A 13,577-nucleotide genomic window follows, 5' to 3' on the forward strand; every position below is an offset into this window, starting at 1 on the left:
TATCATGTCACCAACTCTACCACTCCACAATTCATTCCCTACCATACCACATCTCTCATACACTCTATCATTTCCTTCTTCATTCCATCTAATCATACCATATGCTCCTCTCAAATAGCTCATTTCCAGTCTGGAATCTTGTCCTCTGTGGCTCATTTCATGTCCATGTTTTGGCTGCATAGGTCAGGGTTGGGAGGACTATGCTGTCCCTTTATTCTCTCTTCACTTCCACATTTACACCTCCAGCTTTCATTACTTTAATAGGGATGCAGTGATTCTTCTACCCTGTACAATAATCTCCCTTGTTTCTCTTTCCATATCATCACACTTACCCAAGACAGCTCCTAAATACTTAAATTCTCTCACCTCTTGCAGCCTTTCGCCCCCAATCTAAAACACAGTTTAGTACACTTTCTTCTTTCACTCAATATGGTACTGCAAAACCTATACTTTCAATATGTTGAATTTCAAACACCATTATGTTATCTTTACTTGCATTTACCCTCAATTGCCTATGCTTACACACATCATACAACACTGTTACAACCTTCTGCAACTCCTCTTCACTCTCAGCAAAAAAGCACTATCATCTGCAAACAGGCTTGCCATTAACCAACATACCTCACCACATTCCATCTCTGCACCCCCTTTTGCTGGCTTTGCTTTCATCTCTTATCACTCCATCTATATATATTTCAAAAGAAGCCACAGTGACATCACACAGCCCTGCATCACACTTAATGCATACCAAAACTTTCGCTCTACTCTCCATCCACTATTATACCAACATTTGCTTCTCTATAGAGGGCTTTCATATCATCCAACAGATGTACCCCTATCCCACATATCTTAACACATCCCACAAAGCATTCCACTTGACTCTGTCATACACTTTCTACATATCCATATAAGCTGCAAGTAACTTCTTACCTTTCGATAATATTTTTCCAAAATCATCATTACCACAAAAATCTGACCCACACATCCCCTACCTTTCCTAAAACCCCCTTGCTCCTCAATTCTCATTCAGTCACTTCCATCACTCTTTCAAACAACAATCTTGCGTACACTTTTCCTGATATACTTAACAGACTTATTCCCCTATAATTGCTAAATATATCACTAGCACATTTTCCTTTGAATAAACAATTATAGCTTCTATCCAATCCTCATGCACAACTTTTTCTTTCCATGCCAAACTATATATCAGATGCATCTACTATTGCACTTTCTCCTTCATACTTCAGCATTTCAGCCATAATCCCATCCACTCCACTGCCTTTCCTATCTTCAGCCTTATTATCGCAATTCTTACATCCCTTTTTGTTATAGGCCCTTGCCTTGTAACTTCTTCCATTTATCCTCCACACCCATGCATGTAACAACTGCTGCCTCATCTTCCATACTTATCAGTCCTTCAAAACATTCCTTCCATCTTCCTTTCACTTCCTACTTTTGATTCAACAACTCCCCTTCCTTACTTCTTACATTAAAATTTCCATTCTTACTTCCAGCTATTTCCTTTTTCACCTCCCTCCAGAACAATTTCTTATTTTCCTAAAGTTTTTCAAACTTTCTTCCAAAATCTTCATCTGCTTACATTTTTGTCAGCACAGAAATCTCATCACATTCCAGTAATAGAATTACATGATGATTACTATGATTACTATGTTTGAACACCAGAGGCTCAGGCAAGCCTGTATCACTCAACTGGTTATAAATGACCTATCAAAGAAAGTTTACAGGTTTCATCTACTTCTTAGTTCTGAGGGCAGGAACATGTGCTGTTTTGGAAGCTTCAAGGCCAATGATGGTTCATAATAGCCATTTCTGATTTGCAATCAACATTAAAACAACATTTGATCATTCCTAATAACTTTCTGATCAGTTAGTCCAGTTGTCTCTTCAAAAAACATAATTCAGCTAATCAGAAGATATGATGAGCTGTGATGACCAAATCAGATGTAACATCAGCACAGAATGAGGGAACTTGACAGAGGACCATCCATGAAATCCTTTCTGTAAAGTTTTGACTGAATCAGACACAATTCTGCTTTCCAATAGCCATCACAGATGTTAGATTGCCATAAAATTAGGACATCAATAAAGGACCATCTACTGATCAATCCTATCAGTTTCCAGATCAACTGGCTCTGTTGTGCCTAACATTTTTTTTTAATTTTCATCTAATCTTAACACATGATATGTTGTGATAGTCATATTGGATATCAGATCAACAGAAAAAAATTAAACGATTGAATTTGGGTTTAATGAGCTCAGTGGCTTCAAACAAAATTCATTAAACATATGCCAATCAGAAACCATTCTGCCATGTCAGCAATATCAGATGTTGAAGTAGCATGAAATGAAGAAATCTGATAAAAGACCAGCCTCATATTTTATCTGTATTCTATTCAAATGATCAAGGGTTTCTGAAAAGTATGTATAGTCCAAACAATAAGAGACCTTTCTACACAGATGCTGAATGACCACGTGGTTTCTATCATCAATCTGTGAAAAGTGTACAGGCAGACACCAACAGAAATGTGTGCATGCAAACACACATGTACATGTACACATACAAACATACACACATAAAAATTCAGTAAGTAACAAGAAGAAAGAGCGAGAAACAAATGAAAAGCAAAAGTACAAGACACTGCTAAACAAAAGAGTATGTCCATAACACAGAGTACAGAAACTTTCAATAACAGTATGGAAGCAATTTCAAGAGCTGCTCAACAGACTCAGAGTATGAGGAATGATGCACCAAAATAGGGACCTGAAGACATTTAAACACACCCTGGTGCTTCTTAAAAAATTAGATCTATCAATTGCATTAACAAAAATTTTGTAACTATTGTGGGGCATGAAATGTATAATATCATTCATTTCATTATACAGGTCGAGTATCCCTCATCTACAATTCCTGGGACAGGAAGTGTTTCGGATTTTGGATTTTTTTTCAGATTTTGGAATATTTGCACATACATAATGAGATATGTGGAAAACAGGACGGTATGGAAACAGACAGGTTAGAGCTGGATATACCTCAACAATTCGACTCTTCAATGGTCTTCCTCGGGAGATACTGATTCCAGCATTCAATGGGACCATACTCCCCAGCAAGTGACGGTCATCCAGTAGGATGCCTTGGAGTGTCGCTCTCTGATTGGATCGCTTATCCTGCTACCTCCACTCGTTCACAGTGATCTCCACTGCCTGACATGACCAGCGGATGAACCCACACCTTGTGTTAATGATGTTCTTAATCCTTTCCTCTGGGTAAATTCTCACACTATCACTAAACAGTCAATGCTAAGGCAACTACAGGCAGGTGACTAACCGTTCAGTGATAGTGTAAGAGCTTACCTAGAGGAAGGGATTAAGAACAACATTAACACAAGGTCTGGGTTCATCTCCAGGTCACGTCAGGCAGAAAAGATTGCTGTGAACGAGTGGAGGCAGCAGGACAAGCGATCCAATCAGAGAGCAACATGCCAAGGTGTCTGACCGGGTGACCATCACTTGCTGGGGAATATGGTCCCACCCTATGTAACTCAGTAATCAGTAACTCTTGAGGAAGACCACTGAACGGTCGAAACGTTGAGGTGTGCCTCAGCTCTAACCCATTCTTTTCCATACCATCCTGTTTTCCACACTTGTCATGATGGATAATAGATAATGAGATATCTTGTGGACAGGACCCAAGTCTAAACACAAAATACATTTATGTTTCATATACAACTCATACACATAGCCTGAAGGTTATGTATACAATATTCTTAATAATTTTGCACATGAAACAAAGTTTGTATAACACTGAACCATCAGAAAGCTAAGGTGTCACAACATCAGCTGCCCATGTGGACAATCTGTAGTTGTTTGGCATCATCTTTCCAGACTGAATTTATGTTACTGATAAGCAATCATTTTCTTACACTTATTCACACAGCAGAGAATAAGCAAAAAACACAGAGTAATGCACATAGGTCTGGCGGTGAAGATGGTTTGTAACAAACTGGCGATGACAGAGTGTCAGAGCCCAACATGGCCAATTGAGGTCAGGTGTGGAATTTTCCACTTGTAACATCATGTCACCATTCAAAAAGTTTCAGATTTTGGAGCAATTCAAATTTTCAGATTAGGGATACTCAACCTGTACTTCACTGCTTCCTCATTAGCAATGTAGTGCCAGGAAAGAGACAAAAAAAGTCCCATCCACTACTAAATACATATGTTTACATATGAGTATATTACAAAATCATATTGGACAACCAACACAGTTTCAGCAATAAAAAATCCAGCCTGACAAATTTGCTAGATATTTTTTTGATATTCATCAGAACTGGAATGAAAAAGTACTGTCTGAAGTAGGATATCTATATCCTCACAAGGCTTTCGATAAAGTGCCTCACAGGAGACTTTTATATAAACTCAAAGCACACAGAATTGGTGAAGAACTCTGTACATGGATCAGAGACTGGCTTACCAGAAGAAAGCAGCGTGTAGTATTAAACAGCGAAGCCTCAGATTGGCCAGACATAACAAGTTGTGTGCCACAAGGGTAGGTCCTAGGCCCAATTCTTTTCATGATAAACGTTAATTACCTAGAACTCAGTTTCATATCTAAGATCTCCAAATTTCCTGACAATACTAAACCAGGAGTTAAAGCTGTAAACAGGCAGAACTGCAAAATGATTCAAAGAGATCTTAACTTAATAGTGGAGTGATCAGACAGATGGTAAATGAAGTTCACTGTAGACAAGCATAAAGTTATGCACTTTGGAGACAATATACATTACGACTACAAACTATTCAGAAACCTTCAAACTAAAGTAAATGAAAAAAGGACCTTGGAGTTATCATTAGCAAGAATCTGAAGTACACTGGACAGTGTCAAGCAGCAAGTAAAATAGGCAACCCAATGTTAGGTTTCATAGCAGGAACATGGATTACATGACACAAGAAACAATTCTCACACTTTATAATTCTCTAGTAAGACCACACCTTGAACATGTAGTGCAGTTTTGGTCGCCAAACTATGAAAAAAGAAAAACTAGAGCAAATACAAAAATGCACAACAAAATTGATCACATCCATTAGAAATATGGCATATGAAGAGAGGCTAAAATGATTGGATCTCTTCTCCCTTAAAAATGAAGACTTCACGGCAACTTATTCCAAACGTTCAAAATTCTGAACAAGTTTGAAGTAAATCATGAACATCTTTACAGAATACTAGAAAATACAGTTATCAGGAAAAATGGAATAAAACTCAAAGCTAAAAGGACGTATACGGACCTGGGAAAAAACTTCTTTTCCTCCAGGTGTGTTGAGCACTGGAATAAGTTACTATTAGACATGATGAATGCTAATACTTTATATATCTTCAAAAGTTGTTTAGACAAATATCTTATAAATTCAGGTATACTCTTGAGAAAAATGCCAGAAATAAGCTGTATAAACAACAGAGGTAATGGGGATACTAGAAGGTTAATGTGCAGCAGTGGGGAGTCAGTGATAGCTTAAAAAACTGCTGAGCAGAACTGCATTTTTCTGTAAAGTTAAACTTCTCATTTTCAGACAACCTAGTCGTGGGCCAATCAGGCCTCCTGTTGTCTGTCTGTCTCATGTGAACTCATAAATCTTCACCTTCGCCTCCACAAGATAGTGATCAAACATCCCACCACCTGCCCCTCTCAGCACATTTACATCCAAAAAGAGTCTCTTTAACACGCCTAACAATTAATATGGATTCTAGTAAAGCCTGTTGACCATCTCTCCTACTCACATACATATATTTTTGTATATCTCTCTTGATAAACCAGGTATTCTCAATCACCAGTCTATTTCCAGCACACAACTCCCCAAGCTCTTCACCATTTCCATTTATAACAATGAATACCCCAAGAGCACCAATCATACCCTTGACTGCCTCATTACTTACCTTCACATTTAAATCACTCATCAGTAATCCAGTCACTAGCCCCAAAACTGCTGACACGCTCACTCAGCTGCCCCCAAAACACTTGCCTCTCCCCATCTGACTCCCTCTGTTTTATCATCTAGAAATTGAAATACACGAAGGGGAGGGTTTCCAACTCCCCGCTCCTGCCCCCTTTAGTCGCCTTCTATAAAATGTGGGGAACACGGAGGTAGAATTCTTTGTCTCCTACCTCTGGGATAATTGTATAAATACCAAATAAAAATAGTGAAATTGGAGAAAAATGTAGCTTAGACATTGAAGCTTATTGATACAGTGGTTAAATTGATGAGAACTGCTATTGACGTTTGTGTAAATAAATTATACATTTCCTTTTTTCCATAGCCAGAGGTTGAACCATTATGTGACATTCTTTTTTTTTTTTTTCATTCATTTCAAGCTAGAAGTTTCAGTTTTCTAAATTGTTTCTTACATTTTTCATATGTATATATATGTATGTGTGTGTGTGTGTATATGTGCGTATGTATGTGTATGTGTGTGTATGTGTGTATGTATATATATATGTATATTATCCCTGGGGATAGGGGTGAAAGAATACTTCCCACGTATTCCTCGCGTGTCGTAGAAAGCGACTAGAGGGGACGGGAGCGGGGGGGCCAGAAATCCTCCCCTCCTTGTATTAACTTTCTAAAATGGGAAACAGAAGAAGGAGTCACGTGGGGAGTGCTCATCCTCCTCGAAGGCTCAGAGTGGGGTGCCTAAATGTGTGTGGATGTAACCAAGATGTGAAAAAAGGAGAGATAGGTAGTATGTTTGAGGAAAGGAACCTGGATGTTTTGGCTTTGAGTGAAACGAAGCTCAAGGGTAAAGGGGAAGAGTGGTTTGGGAATGTCTGGGGAGTAAAGTCAGGGGTTAGTGAGAGGACAAGAGCAAGGGAAGGAGTAGCACTACTCCTGAAACAGGAGTTGTGGGAGTATGTGATAGAGTGTAAGAAAGTAAATTCTCGATTAATATGGGTAAAACTGAAAGTTGATGGAGAGAGGTGGGTGATTATTGGTGCATATGCACCTGGGCATGAGAAGAAAGATCAAGAGAGGCAAGTGTTTTGGGAGCAGCTGAATGAGTGTGTTAGTGGTTTTGATGCACGAGACCGGGTCATAGTGATGGGTGATTTGAATGCAAAGGTGAGTAATGTGGCAGTTGAGGGAATAATTGGTATACATGGGGTGTTCAGTGTTGTAAATGGAAATGGTGAAGAGCTTGTAGATTTATGTGCTGAAAAAGGACTGATGATTGGGAATACCTGGTTTAAAAAGCGAGATATACATAAGTATACTTATGTAAGTAGGAGAGATGGCCAGAGAGCGTTATTGGATTACGTGTTAATTGACAGGCGTGCGAAAGAGAGACTTTTGGTTGTTAATGTGCTGAGAGGTGCAACTGGAGGGATGTCTGATCATTATCTTGTGGAGGCTAAGGTGAAGATTTGTATGGGTTTTCAGAAAAGAAGAGTGAATGTTGGGGTGAAGAGGGTGGTGAGAGTAAGTGAGCTTGAGAAGGAGACTTGTGTGAGGAAGTACCAGGAGAGACTGAGTACAGAATGGAAAAAGGTGAGAACAATGGAAGTAAGGGGAGTGGGGGAGGAATGGGATGTATTTAGGGAATCAGTGATGGATTGCGCAAAAGATGCTTGTGGCATGAGAAGAGTGGGAGGTGGGTTGATTAGAAAGGGTAGTGAGTGGTGGGATGAAGAAGTAAGAGTATTAGTGAAAGAGAAGAGAGAGGCATTTGGACGATTTTTGCAGGGAAAAAATGCAATTGAGTGGGAGATGTATAAAAGAAAGAGACAGGAGGTCAAGAGAAAGGTGCAAGAGGTGAAAAAAAGGGCAAATGAGAGTTGGGGTGAGAGAGTATCATTAAATTTTAGGGAGAATAAAAAGATGTTCTGGAAGGAGGTAAATAAAGTGCGTAAGACAAGGGAGCAAATGGGAACTTCGGTGAAGGGCGCAAGTGGGGAGGTGATAACAAGTAGTGGTGATGTGAGAAGGAGATGGAGTGAGTATTTTGAAGGTTTGTTGAATGTGTTTGATGATAGAGTGGCAGATATAGGGTGTTTTGGTCGAGGTGGTGTGCAAAGTGAGAGGGTTAGGGAAAATGATTTGGTAAACAGAGAAGAGGTAGTGAAAGCTTTGCGGAAGATGAAAGCCGGCAAGGCAGCAGGTTTGGATGGTATTGCAGTGGAATTTATTAAAAAAGGGGGTGACTGTATTGTTGACTGGTTGGTAAAGTTATTTAATGTATGTATGACTCATGGTGAGGTGCCTGAGGATTGGCGGAATGCGTGCATAGTGCCATTGTACAAAGGCAAAGGGGATAAGAGTGAGTGCTCAAATTACAGAGGTATAAGTTTGTTGAGTATTCCTGGTAAATTATATGGGAGGGTATTGATTGAGAGGGTGAAGGCATGTACAGAGCATCAGATTGGGGAAGAGCAGTGTGGTTTCAGAAGTGGTAGAGGATGTGTGGATCAGGTGTTTGCTTTGAAGAATGTATGTGAGAAATACTTAGAAAAGCAAATGGATTTGTATGTAGCATTTATGGATCTGGAGAAGGCATATGATAGAGTTGATAGAGATGCTCTGTGGAAGGTATTAAGACTATATGGTGTGGGAGGAAAGTTGTTAGAAGCAGTGAAAAGTTTTTATCGAGGATGTAAGGCATGTGTACGTGTAGGAAGAGAGGAAAGTGATTGGTTCTCAGTGAATGTAGGTTTGCGGCAGGGGTGTGTGATGTCTCCATGGTTGTTTAATTTGTTTATGGATGGGGTTGTTAGGGAGGTAAATGCAAGAGTTTTGGAAAGAGGGGCAAGTATGAAGTCTGTTGGGGATGAGAGAGCTTGGGAAGTGAGTCAGTTGTTGTTCGCTGATGATACAGCGCTGGTGGCTGATTCATGTGAGAAACTGCAGAAGCTGGTGACTGAGTTTGGTAAAGTGTGTGGAAGAAGAAAGTTAAGAGTAAATGTGAATAAGAGCAAGGTTATTAGGTACAGTAGGGTTGAGGGTCAAGTCAATTGGGAGGTGAGTTTGAATGGAGAAAAACTGGAGGAAGTGAAGTGTTTTAGATATCAGGGAGTGGATCTGGCAGCGGATGGAACCATGGAAGCGGAAGTGGATCATAGGGTGGGGGAGGGGGCGAAAATCTGGGGGCCTTGAAGAATGTGTGGAAGTCGAGAACATTATCTCGGAAAGCAAAAATGGGTATGTTTGAAGGAATAGTGGTTCCAACAATGTTGTATGGTTGCGAGGCGTGGGCTATGGATAGAGTTGTGCGCAGGAGGATGGATGTGCTGGAAATGAGATGTTTGAGGACAATGTGTGGTGTGAGGTGGTTTGATCGAGTGAGTAACGTAAGGGTAAGAGAGATGTGTGGAAATAAAAAGAGCGTGGTTGAGAGAGCAGAAGAGGGTGTTTTGAAGTGGTTTGGGCACATGGAGAGGATGAGTGAGGAAAGATTGACCAAGAGGATATATGTGTCGGAGGTGGAGGGAACAAGGAGAAGAGGGAGACCAAATTGGAGGTGGAAAGATGGAGTGAAAAAGATTTTGTGTGATCGGGGCCTGAACATGCAGGAGGGTGAAAGGAGGGCAAGGAATAGAGTGAATTGGAGCGATGTGGTATACCGGGGTTGACGTGCTGTCAGTGGATTGAATCAGGGCATGTGAAGTGTCTGGGGTAAACCATGGAAAGCTGTGTAGGTATGTATATTTGCGTGTGTGGACGTATGTATATACATGTGTATGGGGGGGGGGGGTTGGGCCATTTCTTTCGTCTGTTTCCTTGCGCTACCTCGCAAACGCGGGAGACAGCGACAAAGTATAATAAAAAAAAAATAATAACCAAATAAAAAATCTTACCACCTTTCTACCAGCAAAAATCAAATTTCTATGATACTAAATTGAAACTGTTAAAAAAGGAAAGATCAAATATCAACCCTATAGCACTTTACAACATAAATACAAAAACCTGTAAAAAAAATACACTAATTTCCCTAATGCAGAAAAAGTTTTGTAACAAAGAAAAATGCTTTCTGAATTAAATGGGAGTGGAACAGGATAACTTTAAATACTGTACACGAGGAAAAATAATTTCATTTTTTTATTATACTTTGTCACTGTCTCCCGCATTAATGAGGTAGTTGAGTATAGTATTCCAACAAAAACTTTCCAGTCCAATCCAAAATCATATATTCTACTATTCTATATCCCTTCCTTAACATTAAATTTGACAAAACAAAAGAAAAATCATGAACATGTTCACGTTAAAAACAAACTTATCACCAATCTCCTTTTCCCTATTCTTATTCCTCGCTATTCTAATGTCTTTTTCTATACATTTTCCAGATTAGACCAAAGCATACATACCTAGTAGATGGCTCCTGTTCTTCCTCACTGTCACTCTCAATTACCCTTGTTTTATGATGCTTGGATCTTTTGACAGGAGAATCATCTAGGTTAGCAGAATCTTTGCTGCGAAGGTGAGAAAATTTAAGACATCAGTAACTCATTCTACAATAAGGGGATATCAACTGGTAGGGCCAATCACTGAATCACATAAATAAAACTTGGAATATCATTCAGCAGAGACAGTCATAACATGAAATAAACACGAGCTGAGACACAATAATGTTACTACTACTAGCATCATTAATGTTCTTTTCTCCTGTTTGATTGCCATTTCCCATACTATCAAGGTAAAGCCAGACACAGACGAAGAAAGGCCACACCCACTCACTTCTATTCTCTAGCCATCATGAGCATTTCACCACAACCATAGCTCTCTATCTAGAACCAAGCCCCACAGAACTTTCCATGGTTTACCTCAGATGCCTCACATGCCCTGGTTCAGTCCACTAACAGCACACTGACCCCAGTATACCACATCATTCCAATTCACTATATCCCGTGCATGCTTTTCACCCTTCTGCATTTATAGGCCACGACTGCTCAAAACCTTTTTATTCCATCCTTCCATCTCCAATTTGGGCTTCCTGTTCTTGTTATTTCCACTTCTGACACATATATCTTCGTCAATCTTTCCTCAATCATTCTCTCCATATGTCTAAACCATTTCAGCTCTTTTAATCAAACTCTTTTCATTACCACACACACACACACACACACACCTCTCTAACCCTCTCATTACATACTCAATCAAACCACCCCACACTACATATTGTCCTGAAACACCCCATCAGCAATCTTATAATTCATTTATTTTCATACTTGATCGCAGTTTCCAAAGTCAATATTGATATCATTATCATCACCATTATCATATCTTTTTCATACCTGTTCAACATTTTAACAATTATCAATATCATTACTATTTTTTTTTTTTTTTTTTTATACTTTGTCGCTGTCTCCCGCGTTTGCGAGGTAGCGCAAGGAAACAGACGAAAAAAATGGCCCAACCCCCCCCATACACATGTACATACACACGTCCACACACGCAATATACATACCTACACAGCTTTCCATGGTTTACCCCAGACGCTTCACATGCCTTGATTCAATCCACTGACAGCACGTCAACCCCTGTATACCACATCGCTCCAATTCACTCTATTCCTTGCCCTCCTTTCACCCTCCTGCATGTTCAGGCCCCGATCACACAAAATCCTTTTCACTCCATCTTTCCACCTCCAATTTGGTCTCCCTCTTCTCCTCGTTCCCTCCACCTCCGACACATATATCCTCTTGGTCAATCTTTCCTCACTCATTCTCTCCATGTGCCCAAACCACTTCAAAACACCCTCTTCTGCTCTCTCAACCACGCTCTTTTTATTTCCACACATCCCTCTTACCCTTACGTTACTTACTCGATCAAACCACCTCACACCACACATTGTCCTCAAACATCTCATTTCCAGCACATCCATCCTCCTGCGCACAACTCTATCCATAGCCCACGCCTCGCAACCATACAACATTGTTGGAACCACTATTCCTTCAAACATACCCATTTTTGCTTTCCGGGATAATGTTCTCGACTTCCACACATTTTTCAAGGCTCCCAAAATTTTCGCCCCCTCCCCCACCCTATGATCCACTTCCGCTTCCATGGTTCCATCCGCTGACAGATCCACTCCCAGATATCTAAAACACTTCACTTCCTCCAGCCTCTCACCATTCAAACTCACCTCCCAATTGACTTGACCCTCAACCCTACTGTACCTAATAACCTTGCTCTTATTGACATTCACTCTTAACTTTCTTCTTCCACACACTTTACCAAACTCCGTCACCAGCTTCTGCAGTTTCTCACATGAATCCGCCACCAGCGCTGTATCATCAGCGAACAACAACTGACTCACTTCCCAAGCTCTCTCATCCCCAACAGACTTCATACTTGCCCCTCTTTCCAAAACTCTTGCATTTACCTCCCTAACAACCCCATCCATAAACAAATTAAACAACCATGGAGACATCACACACCCCTGCCGCAAACCTACATTCACTGAGAACCAATCACTTTCCTCTCTTCCTACACGTACACATGCCTTACATCCTCGATAAAAACTTTTCACTGCTTCTAACAACTTGCCTCCCACACCATATATTCTTAATACCTTCCACAGAGCATCTCTATCAACTCTATCATATGCCTTCTCCAGATCCATAAATGCTACATACAAATCCATTTGCTTTTCTAAGTATTTCTCACATACATTCTTCAAAGCAAACACCTGATCCACACATCCTCTACCACTTCTGAAACCACACTGCTCTTCCCCAATCTGATGCTCTGTACATGCCTTCACCCTCTCAATCAATACCCTCCCATATAATTTACTATTATCATTACTATTATCACACATTTTTTTCTTTTTATACATACTCGCCATTTCCTGCATTAGCAAGGTAGCGTTAACAGAGGACTGAGCCTTACAGGAAATATCCTCACTTGACCCCCTTCTCCGTTCCTTCTTCTCGAAAATAAAAAACAGGAGGGGAGGATTCCCTCCCCTTTTAGTCGCCTTTTATGACATCCATGGAATACGTGGGAAGTATTTTTTTCTCCTATTATTATCATTATCATTATTATTATTACTATTATAATACCTTTTTCAAATAAGTTCAACATTTCCTACATTAACTTGGAAGTGCCAGGAACAGATGAAGAAATGGCTTCATTTGCTCACATCCATTATCTAGCTGTCATTAAAATTAGCTGAAACCAGAGCCCCTACCAAGGACAATCCCTAAAGACTTTTACATGGTTTTCCTGACCATTCATACACCCTGACTCAGTTCACTGAAAGCCTGTCACCTTTAGCATAATATACTGCACTATCCTATGCATGCCTTACACCTTTCTGCATGTTCAGGCACCAAGCACCCAAAACCTTTTTCATTCCATCCATCTATCTCCAAATTGGTCTTCCCCTTTTCTGTGTCTCCTACACTTCTGACACAGATATCCTCTTTGTCAAACTCTCCTCATTCACCCTCTCCATATGCCCAAACCATTTCAGAACACCCTCTTCAGCTCTCTCAACCATACTCCTCTTATTATCAAACCTCTTCAGCTCTCTCAACCATACTGCTCCTATTACCAAACCTCTCTCTCTT

The 13,577-nt window shown here is 40.1% G+C and overlaps 1 protein-coding gene across 1 annotated transcript in view; it reads right to left on the reverse strand.

The window, feature by feature from the left end:
* The window catches only part of DNAlig1 (DNA ligase 1), a 92,028-nt gene that overhangs the window by 67,335 nt on the left and 11,116 nt on the right, over positions 1-13,577 (reverse strand). Inside the window, exon 3 of the mRNA XM_071693608.1 lies at positions 10,368-10,472. Within this exon, the coding sequence (XP_071549709.1) occupies positions 10,368-10,472 (105 nt within the window). The remainder of the gene's footprint in view (positions 1-10,367; positions 10,473-13,577) is intronic.

The sequence above is a fragment of the Panulirus ornatus genome, chromosome 56 (genome assembly GCF_036320965.1).
Source record: "Panulirus ornatus isolate Po-2019 chromosome 56, ASM3632096v1, whole genome shotgun sequence".
Lineage (NCBI taxonomy): Eukaryota > Metazoa > Arthropoda > Malacostraca > Decapoda > Palinuridae > Panulirus > Panulirus ornatus.